The sequence below is a fragment of the Xiphophorus couchianus genome, chromosome 6 (genome assembly GCF_001444195.1).
Source record: "Xiphophorus couchianus chromosome 6, X_couchianus-1.0, whole genome shotgun sequence".
Lineage (NCBI taxonomy): Eukaryota > Metazoa > Chordata > Actinopteri > Cyprinodontiformes > Poeciliidae > Xiphophorus > Xiphophorus couchianus.
This window is the reverse complement of record NC_040233.1, coordinates 17,766,847-17,794,573: the sequence shown is the minus strand read 5'-3', so window position 1 is coordinate 17,794,573 and position 27,727 is coordinate 17,766,847. Positions and strand designations below refer to the sequence as shown.

The following is a 27,727-nucleotide window of genomic DNA, read 5'->3' as shown; positions in this document are numbered from 1 at the left end:
AGAAAAGCACCAGCGCCTACAAAGAGACCGGCCCGCCTATCATTAAATCAGTCATCAGTCTATAAAACGCATGTCTGCACCGATTTAGATTCAACAACTTTTCCGTACATTTCTGTTAATTAAACTGAAAAAATAAGGTAATATAAAAGGAATAATAGTGTGTGACTTTAAACCTTGTCCCGTTTCACATATCAATCATAAAGATGTCAATGCCTCTTGAATAAATGAGAAGGGGGCATTGCGGAAAATCTTGAAAAAGTTCTCAACTTCTCATTTTACATTCAAGACAAACAGGAACAATTAGAGGACTGGGGCTCCCTAATAATGACTCCCGAGCAATTCACACATATCTATTTCTGCATTTTAGAAGCTTCAAGCCAGGGAGTGAAATCCGGACAGGTTGTTATAGCTACGCAATCCACAGGGGTTCCGATGTCTATTTAAAATCCAGAGGACCCTCCCTCTCTCCTTTAAACAACATTATATATCACACACACTGCATGCTAATGCCAGCAATTCTCAGTGAGCACTAAAACACATCTTAAAATTAGCTCATTCCGGCTGACAAAGCAACAGAAGGAACATATCATCAGAATTTCCCCTTTGGCAATACCTGCTGATTGGGTCCTTAACAAAAAAGCAAACGGCTTTTAACTTTTAATATTTGGCTCCTCAGTTCTGCCACCAGCACTCGCGATAGATTGAAAGACTCTTTTTTTTTTCGTGCGGTTGTTTCAAGATTGAAATAAAAATCCACCAGCCAGTAGTTATTTTCTTTCTTTCTTTTTTTTTTTTTTTTTTTTGCTTCACTCTTCAGTTCAGTTCTGGTGCGCGGATGAGCGCGCATGTTGGCGTTCTGCTGAAGAGGTTTTGCGAAACTTTAAGGATGATATACCTTGGATGTTTCCTGCTGCTGTGTGGGCTTACGCATGTCATAGCAAGCTATCCCATCTGGTGGTAAGCTTTATCTTCATTTTTTTATATAGCTACCGTAAACGAACGGCGACGTGATTTTTTATTTTTATTTTTTGTTGAAATGCTGAGAAGCGTCTGATGGTCCTCGATCCATGTGCGACAGTTTGAGCGGTTGTAGTTTCAGTTTGTTTTCTGACAGCAGCTGGACTCTTACGCACAGTAATGATCCGTCAGCTTCACCTTAAGCAGATTTAAATAGCCCGCAATGAATGCTCTTGTTGACTTTGTTATTCATAATTCGTTATTAATTCTGTTTATTTATTTTTTATTTGTTGTTGTTGTTGTTGTTTTTTAATCTAACTCATCATGGAAATGTGTTGAAACTAACCAGGTGCGTGTCCAGAAAGTTTTAAAACTGGGGGAGGCAGATGGTGGTTCATTGGCACACTAAAACAAAAACCCAAAACAACATTTTGGGAGTTTTATTATGCTGTCACTAAAGATGTGGTGCAGAGCAACTAGTGAGTGAACAACTAGCAAATACACACACATATATATATATATATATATATATATATATATATATATATATATATATATATATATATATATATATATATATAAATTAGTTAATAAGTAAACAAATAAATGTTACAACTCGTAGACTTGTCCTCTTGTGTCCTGAAGATATACTCCTATAAAAAATAATAAATAAAAATTTGCAAATTAAAAACTGTCCTGGCAAGTAGGTTTCAGTGTAGGGGCCTGCAAGATATAGCGCTGGCCTTTGCCCACTTTGCCATTGGAGCGGCTAAAATAAACATGAGTTGACAAAAATTTACATTTCTATTGACATTTCCAATCAATTCTAATTCTGAAAACATTGTCCTGTATTTGTGTGAGAATTTGATTGTCAGAGAACAACATGGGTTTATGTTTATCCAGTTTTTATTTTGGGGGCTGGGGGTGAAGAGGAGGTCATTAATGTGGCACTGGCAGACATTGAATCCCCTGCTTAAATTTGGGTCTCGATTCAAACGTACAGTACAGACCAAAAGTTTGGACACAACTGTGTGTCGAAACTTTTGGTCTGTACTGTACATGAACATGGGTTGTTCCCTACAAAACATGTAATTAACAATTATTTAATCAGGATAAAGTCAATGCTTCTAAAAACAAACGTACACACAGACCTGTGTGTATCAGGTGGCTCTTCAGCTTAAGACAGCTGAAGAAAATTTTTAAGTCCATCTTTTGCTGTTTTTCTTGTCTTTCCTCTTAATTGACTCCTACTGTAAAATCAATCCTTCTTGTCTCATTTGCACAACTGCAGTGCTTCGTTAGATATAATGTGAAACCAATGGATGGCTTTGAGGGATATTTGTCAACAATAAAACAAGAGATGCACCGATCAATCAATCAATCAATTAATCAATCAATCAATCAGTCAATCAAATTTCTCTTAATTGTCTCTGTTTGGTGATGGGCATGTCAAATACTGAAAATCTTTTTTTTTACTCTATTTATTTAATGCATCAAACTCAATCATTTCCACTAAATTAGATTTATAAGCATGTTAACCAACTTCATGTTAGAATAGAATAGAATAGAATTTTTCATTGAGATTGATACAAGACATTGCTGTAAAGACACTCTACAATTCTTATGTAGTAAATATAAAGAATGTTTGTAGTTATGTAAAAATAACCATATTTCACATAAATAATAGTAAAATATACCAAGATTTGACACTACATAAATAAAACAGTGTTAATGCTTCTTAGTCCATTTCAAAGATGTTGTCAGTATGTTTATATCATTGGGAGGTCACTTACTTCTCATGTGATCCAGTTTCACTGTGTAGTCTGTAATGTCTCACAGTCAAGGTAATTTTTCAGGATATAATGCAGTTTTTGCAACTCCTGCAGTTTTTCAGTAGTCTGACATATGACAGACTAAATATTTGACCTGCATTTGAATCACTGCAGGTGAATTTATAAAGCAGGATTGAAACTTCCAGGATGCATCTGTTTAGACTAATTAAGATTTTTTACTGCAAATAATTTTAGCCATTTATTGATTTTTTTCACTTCTTTAAATTACTGTTTAACCATTGGTAGTGCTTAAAGCAGTGTTGCTTTCTATTCTGTCTCACCACACTAGATCAAGAGTGGCATGGACTATAAAATCAAAAAAAATAAAACCGAACCCTCTGTGAGTTTGGACCAAATCAGAATTTTTAAAAAGAAATAAAAAACAATTCGTGATTCGAAGCATTTATTTACAAAAAAATGAAAAGAGTGGTGGGAAAAGGTTTATGTTTTCTTGTATTTCTGGTGTTTCAAGAGTAAAGGCTTGTCCCAGGCTCCATTTGTGCAAGAACTATTACTCCAGTTGATAATGATGTATAATCAGGTGATTAGGATCTTGGATAAGAAGGTCATCAGGTTCCATCATGCTCAGGAAAAAAAAACCTAATACAATAAACTTTGAGAATTTCAAATAATACTTGAATTCTAAACATATTTTTGAATGCTCACATGACACTTTTAAGGTAACTAAAAAATAATCACCCTTCTCTGTATGACGAGTCAACATGTGGATATGCTGACAGGTCATGAAAAATAGCAAAGCATTTCCTTGAGAAAGAACAATTACATTATCCTGTCCCAATTCTGTAATTAATGTGATGGTTTTGTGCCTTTATTTTTGACTTATTTTGTTTCACATAGTTGGGTCTTGGGGTATTTGCATTTTTAGCCTTGTAAAATATTATTTATGTATTATGCAGGTAAAAATCTATCTAGATTTGTGCCATTAACTGGTATGAAGATAAAGCAAGGCTTTAAAAAGTTTCAAAGCAGAAAAAAACTGCTGCATACTGTTTCTGCTGTTTAGAGTCCTTTTATTCAAACGCCAGAGAAAGGGCTGGAGTAATCACTGTTAGAATCAGTGTTAGCTTGTTGTTTTCTCTCCCACACCTGTTGCTGAACACTGCTGATCAGCTGAATTAGAAAATCCTAATTCAAGAGAGAAAAATACAAAGAGTCATAGTGTGGAAATTGAGAAACTGCTGCCACTCACTGTCCTTAAGGTGATCCAGTTCTAAAACTATTAGCATGTTTTAAGTGAAAGTCGCTGATATTATATATTTTTGTCACAAATCTCTGTGAAACCATAAAATTTTAATCAAACTCAGTGTACGGTGAAAATATTCATCCTAGGGACAGGTTTTGCCATTCAGCTTAAACTGTGTACCATATCCTAAACACCCCACTTCGGTATAACATTTTCCACTCTGTTTATTTTTATGCCATCAGGCAATGAGAGCTGATGTCACGTCTGTTAAAATACATCCATCATCATAGCAGGTTTTGTACAGTAGAGCAACAATAACAAAAGATGTCCAGGTTTCAATAAATCATTTAATATTTGGCGATGCTTTAAAAATGGGTGGACCCTAATCTACTTCCATTAATGGGTCCCCTGGTGTTAAGGCTGATGAGAAACTAATTACACACTCAGCTGGAAGGAAATCCTGACATAACACTGAGCCCACTGGGTGGATAGATGGGAAAAAAGGAGGAAAGCTCTAATCATTCCTATCTTCCAGCATATTTGATTTTGATCAAATTTGTCATCAAATTTTTTTGTAATCATTTCTTTAAATAATTTTTTTCCATTCCCTACTTTGAAAGAAAAAACCTTGGTTGGCACGTTTCCACTCTGTACAGTTGAAATCATGTTGTAAGTGGAAAAATCTGTGTGTAAATTTAGAGTTTGGAGAAAGCAACTGCAAAACCAACACAGAGCCAGGCAAACACATGATCTGATTGGCTGAGTTCCTCCCACCAAAATAAACAAAACTCTGACTTACTGACAAAGGAGCACGTGTAGTAATTCTGTAAAACTTTATCTTTCATTTTTTACATTAGCCTCAGCTGAAATAACTCAGTTCCTTTTGACTAACATTTGCTCTCTGTTTGCAAACAAATGTGCAAGATATGTGAAAGCCATGTCTTCAATTTAAGGTAAAGGGGGAGTTATTGCTGGCAGACGCTGCAGAATTTTCATGTGGCCTTCAGACATAGCCTTTGTGCCCATAGTAGTATATGGCGTTGCAGACCTGTGCTAAGGCGGGTTCATGTCTGCCTATTCCCGACCTGCCATGACATAGCCTGGCTGCACTCGCCGCCCTCCCACCATCCTTCTCTAGTCCACCCCACCTTAGAAGATAAATACCTGGAGGTGAAAGCTTGCCACACATTCCTTCTCCCAAACATATTCTCTTGATGTCAAAGTCGACTCCAAGGCCCCAGGGCCCACGAGTAAAGTGGTAATTCTGAGGCACCTTGCTTGGGCTTGCTGAAATATGCATTAAACATGCGCTGGTTACACTTAGATTAGAGGGGAAAATCTATTCAGAGTGCAAAGAAATACATCCCATATATGTTTTTCTTTAAGCTAAACAGTTTTCCGTACATTAGCCATGGCTTTTTTTTTACTCAATACACTGAAAGTCCTGCTCTCTGCTCAACAGCAGCTCCAACAAGATGAATTGACTTTTTTTCCCCTGAGGAATTAGAGAGATTAAAGTAAAGACCACACAATAAATACCAAAAATCCACACAACACACAGAAGAGCAGCAGTTAGCCTTAAGTGGTTGTTGGAGATGGTCTCCAACAACACTGCTCTTTATGCAACAGTTTTCTGCAAAAAGAAAAAAAAATCATAAATCATGTCTACTTGAACATGCCCTGCCTCCTCTCATAAGCCCTTTCCTAACACAGGAAGGGATGGCACCAACTTGTGTTTCTGTCTCTCCACTGAGACAGAAACACATCACATTGAGTCAAGGTGAGTTTGTGTGTAATTGTTTAAGATCCGGCAGAGGCTCATGCACAATGGCCTTTTAAAGCACAGATCGAAGGGTTGTTAGTTCCTTAAATCAAAGTCGATCACATGTTGCATGAAAAAAGCCACTGAGGTGCTGGTAAGTTTTGTGCACAATGATAAAAATGATTATTTGTCACAAGTAGTTTTCTACAAATCTTGTGAGAGGGAACCCAAGTAGTTGGTTTCTACAGGTCTCTGCTGGAAACTATCAGCTGCAGGGTAGACAGATTCACAAAGGCAAAAAAGAGTTCACTCAGCAGGAGCGTCTTGTTTACTGATGCTTGCAGCAGACAAAGGTGATTTTGTCTAGAATAAACATCAACTTGCCATTGCTCACTGACTTACTGTATGTCTCAAAGATTACTACATAGACATGTTCTGTTCATGTCTGTAGAAAGAAGGAAATGTTCTTTTTCAAGAAAGAACATTTGTAAAAAGCCCGTTTGCACAGGCCTTCTGACATGGTTGTTGGAACCAATGAGATGCTTGGATTTACCTGATTTTTATATGGTATTTCTTTTCTTTATCCTTTATTATTCACAATTTCTCAAAAATAGAAAGACAACTTTAAAATGTTTAGGGAAGTTGAACTGAGATTAGTCAAAGACTTCTTAGGAGAAGATCTGGTCGGTATTTTGAAGAAAAATAACTCTGCCTGCAGGGCTGTGTCAGGAACCCGGTAATCTTGTGATCAGTTATTAATCCCTGAACAACACTGAGCAGGTTAGCAGAAAATGAGCAGCTAAATACACCTTCACCTGTGTTGGGGATACATTCGTAGAAGAGAAGCAAATCCATGTCTCTGAGGGGGCAGAGATCTTATTTGACCTGCCTAGGTAAGATCTTATCGAGGTCACCAAGAGCAATGACGCTTGTGAAAGAAAGTGAAAACCTGCCCTATTAAGAAAACAAATCTGAGTTCTGAAAAAGTAAGAAACAAAGATGAAAATATTAAGGCAAACACTTCAAATGAGATTTAGTTCACACTGATTCAAGCTACAACTATATTCACATTTCATAAAAGACTCAATCAAGTCAATTTAATCAGGTAAAAACAGAAATCAGATATTTAAAGTGTTTTTCAACAAACAATCCCAATGATGTCGACCTTTCATTCACTGGACATTCATTGACATTCAGTTTGGTCCGAAGTTATTCATACCGCGGGTGCTAAAATAGTTTTCATTGAACCATCAACTTTCTTTCTGATAGAAAATGAGACAGGCATCTTTCAAAAGATAATGATGCAATAGGACACCAGTTTTGTTAAAAATAACTGCTATTTAGAATAGATTGTTATTTTGTATTTAGTTTAAAAAACAGTACTACAGTTTTCAAACCCTTTGCATTGTTGACCAGCCTACTGCTTGTCTCCACTGGTATTTGGAGGATTTAGCTGGTGATGACCACCAAGTCGTTGAGTACCATCACCCTAATCTTTAGCCCCCTCTACAGATCCTATACTAGATCCGCATCAGGATTCTCATTGGGCCTCTTTAATATAATTCCAAATTAAAAGATTAATTGAATTCCAATTTTGCCAGGTGTATGCATAATTTTGAGTTCATATGTATTTTTTGATGGCTGTTTAAGGTTGGCCGTCAGTAGTCTTTTACTAGCCCTGAAAACATATTGAAATTAACTTTTTTTTTGGAGAGGTCCAATTCAAGGTTGGTTGGCCCTAAGCTTGAATTGGTTTTGAAACCACATTTAGACAACTCTGGGTGTATTTTTGCCAGACATTCTTTTAACTATGCTCTTTTTTAACACATTGTTCATACAAGTGGCAGCTTCATAATTTCATTGTATGTTTAGCAAAAATTTGCTCAGGGAAAAGTTTGTGCAAAATCCCCCATGGCTTCAGGGCTCAATATTGTGTATTGAAAAATTAACAAGAAGAATAAATGTGTTCTCCAGCAATATTAAAATGTGTAGCAAGGCTAATAAGTTAATGTCTGTAAAAAAGTGTTTTATTATACAGCGGTACACCTTACTTCTCAGTGCTTTAAATGCTGAGTAATAGAAATAAATAGACACTGATAATAAAGATTGAGAGAATTATAAAGGTGTAAAGGCACAGAGATGTAATCAGTGAGCCAAGTTTACACTTGTTTCTTAAAGCATCTTCCTCAAAGAGAAAAACTACGAGTGGGAGGGGGGTCTGCGTTGCTCTTAATACAGTCTCTGAAGTTTCATTGTAGGGTTTACACTCTTATTACCCTAAGCTGACAGCCTGTTAAGTGTGCGGACAGCTAATAACAAGGTGTAGTTTTTCCAAGTTGTCAGCTTAAGGTCTATGAAGACCTCTGGATACGTTGCAGACTTTCATCTTAAACAGAAACAATGTGGTGGCAGGGCTACAATTTCAATACACATGAAGGGCAGGTGTCTTTGGAAAGGGTGGTTGAAGGGATAAAGGATAGAAACCTAATGGTAGCACTTGATATGACAAATAAACACACACAATCAGATAAACTCAGACATAAGATTACACTGCACAAAGAGGAAAATTACCTCCCAGTTCAGTAGTGAGACATCGATTCAGACAAATAGGATAAGAGGATATAATTATGAAAATGCACTGACACTGTGACTTCCTCTCTGCTTGTAGGTCACTAGCAGTAGGCCACCAGTATTCATCAATAGGTACCCAACCTATCCTTTGTGCCAGCATACCAGGTCTGGTGCCAAAGCAGCTGCGCTTCTGCAGGAACTACGTTGAGATCATGCCCAGTGTGGCCGAGGGGGTAAAGATCGGCATCCAAGAGTGTCAGCACCAGTTCAGAGGCCGGCGCTGGAACTGCACAACAGTCAATGACAACTTGGCCATCTTTGGGCCAGTTTTGGACAAAGGTAAACTGTACTGCATGCATATGTGAATTCAGATTCATGGGCTTGCATTCACTGAAGTTTCATGGTCTCATACATAAGTTAGATGTGTACTTTTAGGCTCATGGTTAGTAATATTGGGTTAAGGTTGTAACTAATGTGTTGTCTAGCCTAGCGGCACACAGTTTACAAAAATTAAAAAAAAAACACTTGCAACTATCAACATCGGGATTTGTAGTATTACAAGATGCTTCTTCAAGTCTAGAGTCTGAATCTTTCAGAAATTTTCTTTAAAATATAGTTATGTAGACATGAAGATAGATATAATAACCTTCAGAGAAAGATTTTTTTGTATCTTTGCACAACTTTCACAAGCACAATGACACACATAAATATAAGAAAGCCAGAAAAAGAAAATTTGTCTATGTTGTGTCTGTGTTACTCACAACATAGACAGGCTTCCATTGTCAGTTGATAAAGACAAAAATGTAAATAACGACTTAATCAAGAACTCAAAGTATCAAGGTATCAATTGTTTTTCTCATGTCTAATTTTGAGTGAGGTTGTAGATGTGGAGTATGCCAAAACATTAATGATGTTCAACTTCAGTGGCTTCAGTTTGTGTTTCAGTGTGTTACACTCTTTGCAAAGTTGATATAAAAGTCTTTAGTTCTCCAAACTACTTTAAAGAAAGGAAAAGAAAAGTGACTTATGGTCTTTCTGAGCTGATTAACTCTTTCATTAACTGTCCTGTTCTCTCTTTGTCTTATATTTGCAGTTGAAAATCTGCATTCCCTGCGTGCATCATTCATTATGTTGATTCAAATCCTTGTTTAAATAGTCTTGAGACAGAACAAGCTCTGAGGGGCCTATATGCATGAAATGATGCACACAATTAGCCCGAAGCAAGTTAGTTCTGTCTTGTCTGAGTTTTTTTTGGGAGGGGATCTCCTGCAATTGCTGTACTTTCCTTAAAATACACCAAGGACATGAGATTCTGAACCAAGCTGAATAATGCAGTTTTTCTAAAATACATTTTCACTTCAGAATATGATGAATTGCATGTAATTGTCTATTCAGGAAATGAGACCACATGCTTTAAGGCATTCAGACAAACAAAAACAGAAAAGAATAAGTGAAGAGGGTCAAGAAAACATGATGTATTATTAAATACACATGTAAAAATAAGCTTTAAATAATATATTTCTTCCATTGGCTTAATTTCATCCCGAAAATATGGCAATTTTCTGTAGTTTTTTTTTTTTTTTTTCACAATGAGCTTTACAGGGCATTGCAAAACTAATCATGCCCCTTGAACTTGAACTTACACCCACAAACCTCAATGATTTTAAGTGATACAGCAACACAAACTGGTGCATGGTAGGGGAGTGGAAGGAAAATAATTCACAGCTTTCAAAATATTGAAAAAAAAAATCTGGGCCCTAAAAAGGCTCAACAAACTGATAAAGAAGCCTGGTATTGTTATGGGGGCGATTGTGAAACCACTGGAGGTGATGATGCAAAGAGGGATTTTGCATAAAATCAAGAAAGTTATGACCATCCTCTTCACAAAACTGTCTTAGAAAAAGTCCGCTACAAGAGATATTTCCTCCCAGTAGCCATCACCATCTACAATAAATCTTTAAAGAATTTGAAATAATATGAGTTGCAACAAAAGTTAATTTAATAAAATAAACAGTGTCATGCAGATGTGTTCACCCTCTGTAAAGATACATTTTGCAGAACTGCCATTCACTGAAATGAAATCTGAAAGATTTTTGGTATATCTCTATCAGGTCTACAGTCTAAAATCTCCCCCACTTTTCTTAAAAAATAGCTGCCACAGATTTGCAATAAAATTGGGCCAATTATAAGTTTTGTTTCGGCTCATGGACCTTTGCCACAGTCTCAAATATTTTGCAGCTACTCGACTCCATAAAGAGGTTCATCAACTCTGACCAGTTTTTCTGCCCCTGCTGAAAAAGAACAATCCCATAGCATGACAGTGCCACCACCATGTATCACTGTGGATGTAATGCGTTCCCTTAGATAACGTTTAGTGCCATTTAACCAAAGCACCGTTTTTAGCATGCTTGCTGTTCTTCCTACATTGCTTGTGGCAATTTTCAAAAATTAAACTTCACAAAAGATTAACTTTAGTGTCTTTGAGCATAGTTCCAGACAGAAATTTTATGACTCACTTTTTATTCCCATTTCAGAGCTGAACATTGAAAACAAGTGGTAGTTTTCCATTTAGCAAATTCACACATACAAGAGAAGATGCGAAAACATTTGATAATCATTTTTGACAGCATGTACTTATGTTTGACTTATACTTGGACAATCAGCAATGCAAGATACTTGCTGACATGAAATAATAATTATGGCTTACTAAAATGAAATAAATTCCTGAACAACTTTTTTTTTCATCTATGCCCAAGGGGATATAGTTTGATTGTGTTACTGCACAAAGCTTAGTTTCCACTAAGCAACTATTTCCTGCTATATTACAAGTAACCTACACCTCATCTGTTAGTTGATGCTTTGCCTGATGTTGTTACAAATGCTGCTTGACATGTTGTTTTCAATAAACATTTCTAAATTTAAATTCAAATTTGTTTTGTAGCTTCCTAGCTGCACTGGAGGAGTTTATGTTCTTTGTCTTCTATGTAGCTTCTTGTGCTTTCTAAAATAGGATTAAAAAATGCATTGTACACCGGATGGTGTGCAATGTGGATGAGGGTGGGAGATCTAAACTTGGCAGCTAGTTTGCTGAAGACTGATGCAAATGTGGCTGTTTGGAGGTCACTTAGGGCAATTGCTTTTAATAAACTCTTGAGTCAGTTGATACAAGAGGCTTGAACTCAAGTAGGTGGCTAACGATAGGGGTTCTCAATCCCAGCCCCATTGTGGTGCAAAATGCCACCACATCATTCCCATTGCCCTCCCCTCCCAACTCTAAATTGCAGGGGTACTGACTGGAAAGAGAAGGCCGCTACTGGGCTTTAGTAAATCATTTTGATTGGATTAAGGTCACCCGGGCCCGTAATAATGTGAGAGGTCAAAGTGGCTGGATTAAGTGCCTTTGTCTGAAGATGAGGAGAGTGGCTCAGGGGCTCACAGGCCTTTGATAGGTTTTAGTCAGAGTGGGCTTCTATTTCATTGGATTTGATTGATGCTGGTGTTTGTCTGTGGAGTGAAGCCATTGTCCCCACTGGTGTCTGTTTGTCTGCAATTCAGACTGTTGTCTTTCAGTTTCCTCTTGGCCTTTCTTTTGTGAGGAAGAGTATGCACCTTATTTACTTCAAAAACTTAGTTACATCCCATGACTGGCAGTGCTGATATCATCGTCATGATGAGCATTTGAGTTAGTTTAACATAGAGAGTCAGGAAGCTTGTATTTAAAGAAAGATTATTTTTGAAGTTGGAGCAAAAAATGATGGAAAACAATTACTTAAACGCAACAAGATCCTACCCAGTGTGAGCAGAGCTTTCTGTTACCACACACTCATATGAATGGAAAGGAAAGCAACTCTTGCCTTCAATAAGACACATTCTTGTTAGAACTCTCTCTCAGACGTGGCCTAAACCTCAAAGATTTTATCCATAGCCACACCCCACATCACAAGGCCTGCCTCCAGGCTATGTCTGCGTCAGCACTCATTAATTTACATTAACTAAAGTGTCAAAACATGCACTGCTGGAATCTGCCTGTGATGAAAGGTAATAGAAAGCTGTGCAGGTGTTCTTGGTCTCTACAACCAATCCCAGAGTTGTTGTGACCTTTCTTGCTATCTGAACAACACCTCCCTGCTGTATGGGCAAATGCACACTTCTGTTTGCGAGTCATGTGATGGAATTAGGGAGTGCAAATGTGCCTCAAAATGTGGATAGTAACTATATCACAGGTGTTGGGACCTATGCAAACAGAAACTGCATCTTACAAAAGTATTTAAGCCCATTAAGCTTCTTCACATAATGTCACCATACAACCAAGAAACTTAGTTGTGTTTTCTTGGGATTTTATATGAAAAGACACAAACTACAACATAAATGCAAAGTGAAAGGGAATGCTTTCTAAATCCATCTGCTGCCAGAATTATGAATACAAAGTCATCAGGGTACAACAACGATAGTCACAGGGCTCTAGAGACTAGAGTCTAGAACACTATTGGTTAGTCTTCTTGTGAAAAAAAGTCAAGCTCAGTCAAATTGGATAGAACAGCAAATGTTGCCACAGATTTTCCACACGATTTAGACGTGAAATTTGACTAGAAGATTCTAACTATATACAACAAGTTAAAGTATATTCCCTTGTACCTATTGTTGTATCCTAACGCAGAGTAAACCTGTCCCTTCCTCTAACAGATTTCTTCCTTGACTGCTATGCTTTTTGCTCCATCCACCTTCTCTTTCAACTCATCCAGCTTCCCTGCCCCTGCTGCAAAACGTGTTCCCCCAGCATCATGCTGCCACCATCATTGTGGAAGTAGTACTTTTTTTTTTTCGTTTTGCCATAGATAATGTTTTGCATGTTAGCTAAAATGTTACATTTTGGTCCCAAGAGAGGAGATATATATATATATATATATATATATATATATATATATATATATATATATATATATATATATATATATATAGGCACTAGTGGTCTTTGCTAAGCAAAACATGGAGAGAAAACAGGGAGGTTAAAAAGGACAAAACATGCAGCAAATGGCTAAGACCAGGAATAGAACCTAAGACCATCATGTTGAAGACTACAGCTTCTCCATATGGCGTGCACATTCTACCTGCTGTGCAGGCCATACCTTTTCATTTTCAGATGATCCTCAAAGCTTTGACCTTCTCCAGCAGCATATGCTTTACCTGTCTGCTGTGTTCTTGGGGCGTCATGTTCCTGTTTCCTCTCTAGTATTTTCTAACAAACGTCTGATGCCTTCACAGACCATTTGACCATATTTAATTGTTTATTAATTTCTGAATGCACTTAATTGCATGGGATCTTATTTATGGGTGTCAGCGTACAGGGCGTAAAACTGAAATTTACCCCATACTTTTCAGATGCATTATTTGTTAGCAGTTTTGCAAATTATGAATCATGTTTCTTCCACATCAAAATGATGTGGTAGTTTTTGTGGGTCTATCATATTTAATCACAAGAGAAATTAAGTTTGTAGAAAAAGTTCAAGGGGTATGCTATTTTTTTTTCTTTTTATCTTGGCATTATTCAAGCCAGGAAGTATAAGGGAAATCAATAAATCCCTCCTAAATTAACCAGTAGGATGTCAGGAGATACGGGTTACGACCTATGACCTGAGGATGAGAAAGTGTAACTATTTAGGATGAGCTAAAAGGTCTTAGCTTTTCACAGAACGTATGTCTCATCAAGCTGGGGGAGGGAAGCGAGCACATCAGTATATCATTAACTCTGGGCAAGAAAGAAAGAAGGGGTGTGGTAAATGGAGTTGATGGGGGGACCTTAGCCCCGCTCCCCGCTGGGTGCTGCTCAGAGCACAATATCTTCTCAACCATGAGATTAAGCAGGAGAAAAAGTGCTTTTCCCCATTCACACGCCCTTTAGATTGTTTTATTAAACCATGTGAATAGGGATTTCCCTGTCTGCCGACAAGCGGGGTCCAGCCAATGCATAGTTCTCTGTTGCTATGACTTAACTTAGTCCCCACTAATCACTAGCCAGGGCAAATTTCATATAAAATATCTGGGTCCATTGTGGGACTAACACAGCGTGACTGTGACAGCACAATAGGGGATTGAACCCCCCAGCAGGTTGTAGGGACTATTTGGCCTGCCGGTATCTGGCAAAGTTTGGTTGAAAAGCATTGTCCAAGAAAAAGTGTCCTTAAATTGGTCGTAAAAGAGAGAGAAGCTGTTGAACTTACATAAGAAAGGACATCTCCCGGCGAAGTAAGCACTACAACAGGAGGTGCATTTGGCTTGCAGACATACTGCAGCACTAAAAAGGTAGCATGATACCAAATATGACACCTCAAAAAAATATAGCTTGGAGTAGGATGTTTTTTTTTTACTTTTTTAATTTTTTTTGCTTTAATAGTATGAAGCCCTGGAGCAAAAATAGAGACTCTGCAGTGTTAGGATTTAATTATCACCTCAGAAGCATTTACCAGCATCACATTTTTAATTTATTATATTTATATTACTGACATTTTTAGAATCAAACTTATTCATGCTTTTTGTATTTATATTATAATTAAGAAGCTCATAAAAGAGACATGTATGACTCTGGACACATACTATAAACATATTTTTAGACTCTATACTTACCGAGAGATCCTGGGGCAAGTTGTTAACGTCTACACCGTAAAAAAGTACAAAACATCTCTAACTTACAATAAAACACAGGCAGCTGTGTTTGCCAGAATTTTACCATATAAATACGTTATAATTCTGGCAACCACAGATGCCTGTATTTTACTGTAAATTAGATATGTTTCTTTTTTTACAGTGTATACATTTTTTCATTTCACTCCAAGTCTATTGGACTTAAATGCGTAAAAATCCACATTTCCCACAGATTTATCCCTGTAAAAGCCTCTAATAAAATGGTTTCCCAACATTTTGGTATAAATTAAGTATTGCAATGTGACTCTATCAGGTGTGCCTGTTCGTTAATGATTTAAATTTATATTTCTGATTTAAAACATGTCATTTGTGACTTGTCTAAGATTTGGTGAAAGACAGTTTTCAATCAGTGATATTATTAAATCACATCCTTCTCCTAAGCTGAAAATATTTTAAGCACAAAAATTGTTTGTCAAGTTCAGTTAAGGTTGTTTCACACCAATAAATTTCAAATGTGAAAGATTTGAGCACAGTCTTTTTTTACTGCCACTGTGATCAAATGTTGGACACGTTGAATTTTGAGGCTATATGTTTGGTGAGAAACTTGTGACCTTCAAAATTTAAATCTCAGTGTATAGAGACCTATTCATTCTCCCAACTTTAAACTTTGAAAATTCAATGTATGAGTAGAGCTGGAACACATCACTACATGGCATGCTTGAACTTAAGCAGTGCCAATATACAGCATAAAAACCAAAGTGTCAGAATGGTTGTAGTAGTAAACCTCATTATTTACTGAGGTGGAACTTGTTATAAAAAGCTTTAGCATGACTACTCTAGTCATACCTTTTCCGGTTACTTTCTGGAGAAAAGCTTGGTGGTAAAAAAAAAAATGTAAACAACTTTGAGCCTCAGAAAAGTATTGGTTTGATAGCTTATTATAGTTCCCTTGTTACTCTGTTGGATTAAACGATGTGAGCTACCTCTGCACTTAGTTTTTGCTTAATTCATTTTGAAGTGCTTGTTATTAAAATAAAAACGTTTGTTGATGTTTAGTAACCTTGGATGCATTTCATTGAAGTATGAAATGGCTGGTGGAGGATTCAAGAAGACCATTTTTCTTGCATCACTGTTTTAATGCCTTTTAGTCCTCAAACTGGTTGGAACCTGCTACAAGGGAGGAGCTCCTGGTGCCTTTAGCTACATGTGCCTTCTTTTTTTCTTTTCTTCCATTCGCTTGTTCTCCCTCTCTTTCTTAAAATACGCTCTAGCTCTCTCGCATACTCAAACATGTCAGCATAAACTGTCTTATACGCCGCTTACTGCTCGATATCCAATTTACTTACACCTTTTGGTTTTCATTCCCTTTTCAAGTTCTACCTCATTTTTATGCACTCTATTTTTCAAACGAATTAGGCACCTGGTCAATAAAGACTCAACTCCATGTTGTACATTGTCCCTTCAGTGCAAGGTTGTTTCCTAACCTCTCAAAAGCTTAATTGAGTCTCTTAATTATAGGTCTGTCAGGCCTGCCTTTTCCTCTCATCTCTGTGGAAGATCCTGATCCCTCTGACTCATCAGTTAGCTATGTCAAACACAGACATGGAGGACTTTCCAGCCTTATTTAGAGACAGCACGATTGATGTCTGGGCTGAACAAAGTCACACAGCGGTATACGGATGACAAACAGATGAATCCGACAACAATAAAGGACTCCTAATATGCAGTTAATTTAATGTTGACATTAGTAGAAACAAAGTGAACCCATGTCTGTGGACAAGGGGGTAAACAATACTGTTAATTATAGCTCATTCCTGAACATAATAACATTAATCAAGAGACCATTTTTAGCTTTTTATTTTGTAGTTTGTGTACAAGAGTTTTTCTTACCCATCCTAAACACATCCTTGAAATTCTCTTTGTAGCTACTCGAGAGTCTGCTTTTGTTCATGCCATCGCCTCAGCGGGGGTTGCCTTTGCTGTGACCCGGGCTTGCGCTGATGGTTCAGCCACCATCTGCGGCTGCGACACACGTCACAAGGGCCCCCCCGGAGAGGGATGGAAGTGGGGTGGCTGCAGTGAGGATGTGGAATTTGGAAGCATGGTGTCCCGTGAGTTTGCAGACGCGAGGGAGAACCGCCCAGATGCACGCTCTGCAATGAATCGCCACAACAATGAGGCAGGAAGAACGGTCAGTTATTCTTTAGATTCTGTGGCATTGTGTTATTGTTCTACTGTCAGGTGTTGTTAACTTTTTATAAAAAAAAAAACCTACAGTCCCTCAACGACAACATGTTCCTGAAGTGCAAGTGCCATGGTCTCTCAGGAAGCTGCGAAGTCAAGACATGCTGGTGGTCACAGCCAGACTTTCGAGTCATCGGTGACTACATGAAGGACAAGTACGACAGCGCGTCTGAGATGGTGGTGGAGAAACACAAGGAGTCCCGCGGTTGGGTAGAGACGCTGAGACCCAAGTACAACTACTTCAAACCACCCACAGAGCGTGATTTGGTTTATTATGAAAGCTCACCCAATTTCTGCGATCCCAACCCAGAGACAGGCTCCTTTGGCACCCGGGATCGCATCTGCAACCTAACATCCCACGGCATAGACGGCTGTGACCTGCTGTGCTGCGGCAGGGGTCACAACACCAGAACTGAAAAGAGAAAGGAGAAGTGTCACTGTATTTTCCACTGGTGCTGCTACGTCAGCTGTCAAGAGTGTGTGAGAGTCTACGATGTGCACACTTGCAAATAGACTTGTAGAGGTTCTCAAGAATCTGGAATTGTTTCACAGGTTTCTACCTGTGAAACATGTGTCATGTAAACACACACAAATGACTGTGTGTTCTATTTGGGGATGCTACGCAGAGCTAGTCTTTGCCCAAATCAGCTGAAAGTGTTGAACATGTATCCATACTGAGAGCATCCTTCATGAACTTCCATGCTTGTATAAGTTCATGGTCTATGTTTTAAAAGGTTTTCCTGCTGAAGTAGGAACAAAGGACTGCTGACGAATTAATAAACACCATATTGGTGTTTCTCTTTCATGTCAATAGTAGCTATTTCTGTTAAGAATTAAACAGCAATGCCATTGTTACCCTCAATGTTTAATCATCTTTTGATTTTGACAAACAAAACAACAACTTTAAGTTACAAGATGCTCAACAGCATGCATTCCCCTCTTTGATTTTTTATATGTATGTTTCTGCCTATGGGCGAACTAACATGATCATAGTTTCGTAGTGTTATTGATGTTTAGGTAAGAATGCACTTGCACCTCAGTGAATGTAGCTATTTGCTGTAACATGTTTACACATCCTCACAACCTTAAGCTAATGTGTTAATATCTCTTTTAAATGGCAAACATTATCTGAGAGTAGCCAGAGTAGCTACATACTGCTGAAACCAGAGCATTTCACCCATTATATGTAGTTTTATGTAGTTTAGGATGCTTTAAGTAAGGTTTTGTGTAACAGCTATAAGGAGGTAATTTCTTACCTGCAGTACATATCTCTTTTTGGCATCTATATTAGTCCAAATCCATATTAGATGCTGCAGAAGGCTAAATCTAATGATCCATCCAAAAGGGGCTATGAAAAAAAGCAAACTTCTACCATATTAAAACAACTCCAATTTTAAAAACGCTGTTGTGGGTCATGAAATGCTGCGGTTTGCACCTTTAAACCAAGAATGTCCAAAGTTTCATGCAGTGAATATTTGTAGCAAACAACATTCTCTGTAAACCATAAACCCAATCATTGTTCAAAAAATGGCATTGCATATCAAGTGAGTACAATTTATTTTATCAATATTGTAGAAATTACCCAAATGCAGCAATCTCTGTTATTGAGTAACCATGTGGCAACAGTTACTTGCATCCGGTGTCAACCTAGCAGCTATCCTTAATCCTGAGCAAATATTTTGTGACAGTGGAAAATAACAACTTTGTCTTTAGAGAACATTTTGAAGTATGTACAGTCTGGTCCATAAAGCTATGACTTTTCAGACTTAAGTTGTTTTAAGATGATAGATGCCAATTATTTGTCTTGCCCCCTCTCACTTTAGCCATTAGCTGATAAACATGATGCAAAAATAATCTACTGCAGGAAAGACATTTATTTTAGTCAAACTCCAACCCAAGATATTCTTTTAAAGATTTCTCAGAAAAAGCTATACTTTCACATACATCCAAGGAGAAGAAATATTTATGGGATGATCAGAGATCTATAGCTAAGACTGCAAGGTCAGCTGAGAAATATGAAGCTTTCTCTCCCTGGGTTTGACAATATTAGCGAAGTCTTTGATGTGGAAAACACTGATATTTGTGAATTGATTTTGTCCTATTATGTAAAGTTCAGATTTAATTGTTATTTTAATTTTCATTCAATCAGAAGGATACTCTCCTGCCATTTTAGGAAAAAAATAACAATAACATTTTCATTTACGAGCTATGTAAGCTCTGTTATGCAGTATATTTTACAGTTGTTGGAAAATAATGACCAAAACCTTTGTTTGTAATGATTCTGAGCAATGACTTCCTGTTCCCTACACTAAACAATGAGCAGCATCACTGAAGCTATCAATACTTCCACATTATAATGCTGCTAAGGTAACATGAGTTCATGTTTGTGTCATGTTTGTTTATTAACTTACATAGAATACATCTTCATCCATGTGTGATTTGTGTATTCTTTGCATGTACTGATTCTTTCTGTGAAAGAAAACTGCTTATTGTAGTTTGGTAAAAATGTGAAAATTTTTTGTTTTTTATCTAAATTCCTGTTTAAAGTAATACAAATTTAACTAAATAGGATGAATAGAGCTTGTTTTTTTCATTTTCCGACAGTTCAGTGTCATACTAAATATTGTCTTAACAAGGTGGCCAAGATGCAGAAAAACACAATCATATAGGACTGAATTCAAATACTCAATAAAGATACATTTAAAATAAATAAATCAGCAAAGTAGAAGACATATAAGAGAGTGGATCAAGTTTTGGTCAATTTGCCCCTTTATCAAATCATACTTTAGTGAATGGATGTTTTGTGTACTTTCCTTGCCTACATGTATCAGTTTTGAAACTTAGAGTAATTTCCCATGATCTTCTTATAGTCTACTGTAAAGAAATTGGGTTTTCTGAAACCAATAAGTGTAGTATAGCAGCAGGAGAACACTTAAAAGTTACACTTGTTTCATCACGTGTCTTAATTTGTAATACTGCATAAATGTTATTTTAATTTTATTAAATTATAAATACAATTTGTCCATCTCTGTGATTATTGGGCTTCATAATTTCTTTTAAAAATAAATAACTTTTGAGGTAAACAAACTGTTAAATAATGACACATGGATATGAAATGGAAGTACGAATTGATAAAGGGCTAAATAAATCGGGAGCCAACCATTTCACAATTCTGTTTAAAAAAAACAAACAGTGTGTCAACACATTTCAGATAACACAACAAAATATTTCTTTAATTTTTTCAATTTGCTAAGTTTTTGGCTTGCCTGTTTAGTTATATATTTAGTTCTATTGTCTCATTTCATCAAATGTATTACCTGTTCTGAATACATTTTGTAAGATGTTGTGTTTAATTTTTATTATTCCTAAAAGTCTATGTTCATTTTTTGTTTGAGTTTTGTTGCATTTTACTGTGTTTCACTTCTCATGACTTTTATAAAGCAGATTAATAGAGGCTATCTCCTTTGATTTAGGAAGAAATGCAGAATAATATTTATTTATCTGGGATGACCTATGAATACCGAAATGAAAACCGGGACACACAGCTGGGTTGTTACTGTGCCACTGAATTTAGTCTTTCTGCTGTGGTGAAAGGTGTAAAATCTATAGGAAATTATGTTTAACAAAACATGTTTACAGTGTAATACTACTGTTTGTCTCAGGCTTTTGTTCAGCCTGTGACCGAACTGAAAATATTAATAAACTGTTATAATAGGTTTTACTTCTGAATCATTCCTAATCAATTACAGAGCGGCCACCATCAGTGCATGTTCTGAAACTGATCATGACATTCATTACCATACACTTTGTATGTGGGTTACTGCTGTGTGGAGAATGTGGCTCTGTTCTAATTTTTTAAGTCTTTAATCCAAAGTTTTGTACAGACTAGTTCTCGGATTTTATGAATTTCTAAGATTTGATGTTTTTTTATAATTATTTATTACATGCCTTGTACATATTAGTGAGTAAAAGTATATATTTGCAGAAATGTGTTTTTGAAGCAGTGTTGTGACTCTGTAGCCTTTTTACCTCATCTTTTTTTCCACTGACAGGTGTTGATCCTGGTGCCTGTAATAGATTTCTAAAAGCTAACTCTGTAACATAAAAAATAAAAAAAGACTGAACTCTGTGACTTGTTTCTAAATATTATGTCAATGTGGATAAAGATGACCCCCTCTTTAGGTTTGTTTTGATTTCAGAAGTTGCTCACTAAAGAATGATTTGTCCTTCAGCAATGAGTGCAAACATAAGTGTTAGCTGATTTTAATACAGGAAATATTTAGTCTGCATTAAGGTCAGACACTGAGAAGAAATGTCTTTATTTGTTTTAGCATATTGTAGTATAATGCAATTTCTTTACTCCAAAAACACACAAGACAGAAAGAGATCTTAACACCCACATCTCTCAAAAATCTCTGTTATTTTCTTGTTTAAATTTGTTTGTTGGATAAACAACTCATACAGTGAAGCCACTAAATGGCTACATGGAACTGCTAATGATCATTTTTCCAAGTAAAGTGCATGAAGGTGACAGGAAATGTGAAAAGGAGACTAGAATTTTGTAGAACAAGAAATCCCTGGCTTATTGTGCTTGGAAGACTGGGCCATTTAACAACTTGGAATCAGCTCCTTACACTTTAACAAAGAGAAGAGCTGTGGGTAGCAACCAGTTACTTCTCTTTTTACATATTTGTTACATTTAGGGTCTTGTAAAGCAGTCAAATAGTTCAGCCTGTAACATTAGTTGCAGCATGTTTACCTTTGGATTGATTTTTGGATGGCCTTCTACCCAAATTCTTTTCATCTTATTGTTCCTCCATTTGTTCTACACCATTTGCAATATCCTATGTATTCCCTCTTTTCTTTCTGCTGATGCCAAATGTAAACGTAGGTAGAAAACTGTTGACATTTGGGAGAGTCTTCATCAGAGATGAAGATTCTCTAGTGAAGAGATGAAGAGAAAAGATTCTCAGGTAAGGGAGTGGAAGAACAATAACTTGCTCATCCAAGGGATTGCTCTCCCTCTTCCCTTGCTCTCCCAGCAAGAGAGATTCTCTTCCCTTGCCAGAAGAGAATCTCCACCAAATTCATACCATTCAAGAAGATTTAGACTGATTTCCAAGCCACTAAAATCATTGAAATTCCTCTCTTTATATTAACCTCATCAAAAATATATATTATGGTCATCATAGTTATTGTTATTAAAAAATGAGTCAATGGTTAGCCGTTGTTGAGATTTTATAAGCAAAAAAGACTTTTGAAACAGCGCAGCTAAATCTTCTTGCAGCTGCAGCCAGCAAATCAGCAAAATATGGGAAAAAAGTCATATAAGTTATAAGAGTTTAGAAAAAGATAGATATTTGTTTAAAAAAAAGAGAGAGACCTGATTGAGCCTACCAGTAAACAGAGCCTACCAGTTCTCCAGCTCAGCCACCGGACCCTTCATAGTCTTTGAGCCCTGCAACGTCACCACTAAAGGCCAGGTCTCACTGCTATCTAACCCCATTATCACACAGAAAGATTGATACACAAAATACCCCCATGAAGTGGAAGTAGCAAAAAATGTGATACCCTTCCACTCTCATTCATGTGGACATACTAGCTTGGCCACCCCCTACATAAATAGTGTTTAAAGTTGTCTGTCAGGGTATATCCTCACTTTCGCATTCCAGCACTTTCACAAAAATGCTAAAACATTTACATCCTTCTTCATGCCAGAGACAAGTACAAAACTTTGAAAACTATTGCTGTGGTTCAGGTTTGGTTCAGTGACTGGAAGGGTGACAACAGCTAATTCCACATTGTGACCTTTGACATTTTTTACACCATGTGAATGGGTGCAAACAAGTACAAAACATGAAAAAGATCACAGGACAGACACAAACTCTGGCCCTGAAGCAACGCAGTATTTTGCTGAAGGAAATGGACCCTTCCCTTTCGGTCAGACCCACCCGCTGCAGCTTTGTCACCCAAGTGAGATGAACCTTGTTAGCAGATAGTTGCCAGAGGAGGCTACGGCGGCTCCACTGGGAGAGGTGGCATCCTGACTGTGAGAACTTTGACGCCATCAGGCTGCAAGTGGCACAGCCCAATAACCATATAAATGGGAGACAATAGGCTTGATTGCAATTAGTTTCTCTATTTTATGTCCTGTGTTTAACCCTTAAATATGTTAGACCTTGCATTTCAATAGAACAATGTTGTCATGGGACTGGCTAGGGATGTATAGATGGCGAAATGATGCAAAGAGGCCCACGCTGCCGAGACAATGCAAATGATTAGAAGTCACACAGTGGTTACAATCTGCTACTGCTTCTCTCAAAATCCTTTTGAAGCCTCTGCAACACAATCCCTGGTATTAGCATAAAAGATGATGATTCACATAAGATGGTTGATTTGACTTTTTTGAAAACAAGTTGAAAGACAGAATTCAATAAAAACAAATACATAATATATTGGTCAAAGTTTAACAATCCATACCTTACATGAAATGTTTTTATCTAGACTGTAGTCTTAAAGAATGTGATACTCAAAGCTCCTCATTGTAGGTCATACACTCCAAAGGTGACAAGGCTTAACTGATCTACACAGACGAGAGCAGTGTGTGGGCACTTTATTATGTAACTGACTTTGAAGCCAGTCTTTTGATGTCAATGTGCTCTTCTGTCTAACATCAGAACATCCCCCTCCATTTCAAAGCGTCTCCTTCAACTCTCTGAAAACACCACTTCGCCCAAATGTAGAACAGAACCAGAGCTCAGATGATTGATGACTCCGAAACATTTTTAAATATTGTTAATCTTAAAAATATTGTAAATCTTGTTATTCCACTGAATACATGAGCTTATTGAGTTACATTGAGCTCTGTGTTACTTGTAAGTGACAATGTTTCTCACCTCTGTGTTCAAAATCAAAACAACCTAATACCCTTTACACCTTGAATAACACTTTAGCTGCTAAACATAATACACACACACCCACACACACACACACACACATATATATATATATATATATATATATATATGGTATATGGTATATGGTATATATGTGGTTTTCGTCCTGGTCGTGGAACACTGGACCAGCTCTACACCCTCAGCAGGGTCCTGGAGGGTGCATGGGAGTTCGCCCAACCAGTCTACATGTGTTTTGTGGACTTGGAGAAGGCGTTCGACCGTGTCCCTCGGGAGCCCTGTGGGGGGTTCTCCGGGAGTATGGGGTACCGGGCCCTTTGATACGGGCTGTCAGGTCCCTCTATGACCGGTGTCAGAGTCTGGTCCGCATTGCCGGCAGTAAGTCGGGCTCGTTTCCGGTGAGAGTTGGACTCCGCCAGGGCTGCCCTTTGTCACCGATTCTGTTCATCACTTTCATGGACAGAATTTCTAGGCGCAGCCAAGGTGTTGAGGGGATCCGATTTGGTGGCCTCAGGATCTCATCTCTGCTTTTCGCAGACGATGTGGTCCTTTTGGCTTCATCAGATCGTGATCTGCAGCTCTCGCTGGATCGGTTCGCAGCCGAGTGTGAAGCGGCCGGGATGGGGATCAGTGCCTCCAAATCCGAGGCCATGGTCTTGAGCCGGAAAAGGGTAGAGTGCCTTCTCCGGGTCAGGGGGGGTGTCCTGCCCCAAGTGGAGGAGTTTAAGTATCTCGGGATCTTGTTCACGAATGGGGGAAGAAGGGAGCGGGAGATCGACAGGCGGATTGGCGCAGCGTCTGCTGTCAAGCGGGCGCTGTACCGGTCCGTTGTGGTGAAGAGAGAGCTGAGCCAAAAAGCGAAGCTCTCGATTTACCGGTCGATCTACGTTCCCACCCTCATCTATGGTCATGAGCTTTGGGTCATGACCGAAAGAACGAGATCGCGGATACAAGCGGCCGAAATGGGTTTTCTCCGTAGGGTGGCTGGGCTCTCCCTTAGAGATAGGGTGAGAAGCTCAGTCATCCGGGAGGGACTCAGAGTAGAGCCGCTGCTCCTTCACATCGAGAGGAGCCAGTTGAGGTGGCTTGGGCATCTGGTCAGGATGCCTCCTGGACGCCTCCCTGGTGAGGTGTCCCGGGCACGTCCCACCGGGAGGAGGCCCCGGGGAAGACCCAGGACACGCTGGAGGGACTATGTCTCTCGGCTGGCCTGGGAACGCCTCGGGATTCCCCCGGAGGAGCTGGAAGAAGTGGCTGGGGAGAGGGAAGTCTGGGCCTCCCTTCTGAAGCTGCTACCCCCGCGACCCGACCTCGGATAAGCGGAAGAAGATGGATGGATGGATGGATGGATATATATATATATATATATATATATATATATATATATATATATATATATATGCTTGTAGAAGTATAAGATAAGGGTATACATATGTATGTGTATATATGAAGAGATGATGAAAAATCTAAAAGGGACCTGTAGACTTATACCTCTAAATAAAATTGCGTACAACCAACTGCATAGCGAATTATCACTTTGCATAAAGCCATTGTAATTCTCCCTTGAATATTTTTCCATTGCGTTGATTCCTAAAAACTGTAACATCTGCAGCAATGAAACAGCCTTTTCTGCCCACAGTGTGGACTGTGTTGAGCGTATCGCCTGTTGTGAAAAAGGATGATGGGTTATTTATAAGATGGCTGAAAAGAACAGCTGTTATGAGTAAAGATGTGACACCTGTAAAGCCTTTTCCCTTTTGAAGTGCTGTTTGTATTGTTGGGAACAACAAAGGAATTTTACCACGTCTGTACTTACAAGAGAGCATTAGCCAAGCTGGGGAGATAACAAAGGAGGAGGGTGATTTGGGAGGCATACTAATGCTCTCCACCCTCTACAGGTGTGTGTCAGCGCGGTGCTAAATGCTCTTACTTTTTGTTTTAAAGTTCAGAGGAACCCCGTGGGTTCAGGTATGCTGCTGTAAGATGCAGTCCCTCAGTGGTGGTGAAGGCAGCAGAAGGGGGGTGGGAGGGCGTCTGGAAGGTTTTCAAAGGGTCATCCACCAGATTAATGCGGGTTGGCGTTGGAGAGGGGAGGATGAAGCAGACATGATCACTCATTAGTCACCCTTTCACCTCTCTGTAGCTCCAAGCGGTTCAGCAGGAAGGATAAGAATGCATGCCTCTCCAGTGTCGGTTACTTTTCTTGCTTGTGGAGGTGTAAGGGTCACAATTTAATCTTCATTTGCTCCAGAGTTAATCCTGTTTTTCTTTATAATTACTTTACAACTGTAGTTTTTTATTGCCTGTAGTGACAAGGAAAGCCTCATCGTCTTGAGGGTTGTGGTTATGATTTTATCGTTTTTTTCATATTTTAAACCTCTTTGAGGAATGAAAACATTTAAATAACTTTTAAATAAATGTACATAATTTTGTAGTAGAGTAAATTTTATAAGCAGCTATATTCTCACCTGCTGTAGAATATTTGTTTGGCTTCTTCATTAATTATAAATTGAGAATAGTTAGTCCAGGAGTCTAAAAGCCAAAGTCTGAGAGGGACCAAGCTCAAGCCAGAGTTTTACCACCTGAAAACAACTCCAATTTTAACTGCTGTAACAACTTCCTTAACACTATTTGTTACATTTTTTGAAACCAGCATCACATTTACATTGGGTATTTCCTACTGTATTTACAGTAGGAAGTGCAGCACTAGTTATCTTATCATGTAATAAATCATGTTTTAAGTGAACAGTTATTGATAGATTTCTTACGACCGCACATTTCTACTAAGTAGTTGCCTGAAAACACTTTAGATAGTCAGTGCTCAGTTAGTTTCACAAGGAGAAGACAGGTGGCACACCTACCTCTATTTGCTATGTACACTATCATTGCTTCTATGTAAATAACTACTCAATATAAATGTGACAGATAGTGTAAAGGTAAGAAACATGGAGTTCATTAGAGTTGTTTTAAGCCTACAGCAGTCCACTGTGTGGTCTAGGGCTATTTTTACTAACATTTGGCTTTATCCCCGGGGCCATCTAACCTGAATTTAAGGTGTTGGGACTTGAACAATAGGTCCAGCAGTATCTCCACATAACAGTTTATCAATTACGGTACTTTTCTAAACACGTTCTTGTATATATCTGTTAGTCAGCTCTTAAAAATATAGCATGGATATAGCTTTCATAAACTCTCAGAAATCACAAAGTACAAATTAAAAAATGGAAAAGCTGCCTACGTTAGCTAAAATACATACTTCAAAGTATTGTTCTGCCAAAAATGTCATAAAAGAGAATGTGACTCAATGCAAAGTTAATGGTAAGGATTTATATAATGTTGTAGGACGTCTTAAAGTCAGATGTTAGCTATCCCCAAGATGGGGTTTGTTTTCTCCTCATAGCTTTTCTCTTCTGCAGTAGCAGATCAGCAACATCTATTTTTTTACCTTCTCATCACAATCCATTAAGAGATGTTGAGTTTTGCCTTCACTATAATCTGTTTGTCTTAAATGTACTCCGACTTAGAGAATGAAGTTCTGTTTCTGTAACTTTTTTTCTCTGTTTCATCAGCTGTAATGAACAAACTGTGATTAAACTTTAATAGT

The 27,727-nt window shown here is 38.0% G+C and overlaps 1 protein-coding gene across 1 annotated transcript; it reads left to right on the top strand.

Moving 5' to 3' along the window:
* The first annotated feature begins 492 nt into the window (after positions 1 to 492).
* On the top strand, positions 493 to 21,341 carry wnt3a (wingless-type MMTV integration site family, member 3A). The gene is made up of 4 exons (XM_028021758.1): positions 493 to 957; positions 8,424 to 8,665; positions 16,891 to 17,156; positions 17,243 to 21,341. Exons 1-4 carry the CDS (start codon positions 836 to 838, stop codon positions 17,720 to 17,722), a joined length of 1,110 nt encoding a protein of 369 aa, XP_027877559.1. The 5' UTR covers positions 493 to 835; the 3' UTR covers positions 17,723 to 21,341.
* The last annotated feature ends 6,386 nt before the right edge of the window (positions 21,342 to 27,727 follow it).

What these genes read in the sequence shown, in the direction of transcription:
- wnt3a (XM_028021758.1), top strand. Translation starts at nt 836, where the DNA reads ATGAGCGCGCATGTTGGCGTTCTGCTGAAGAGGTTTTGCGAAACTTTA. An exon ending in GCAAGCTATCCCATCTGGTG is followed by an intron (nt 958 to 8,423) that starts GTAAGCTTTATC and finishes CTCTGCTTGTAG; the next exon opens with GTCACTAGCAGTAGGCCACC. An exon ending in TGGGCCAGTTTTGGACAAAG is followed by an intron (nt 8,666 to 16,890) that starts GTAAACTGTACT and finishes TTCTCTTTGTAG; the next exon opens with CTACTCGAGAGTCTGCTTTT.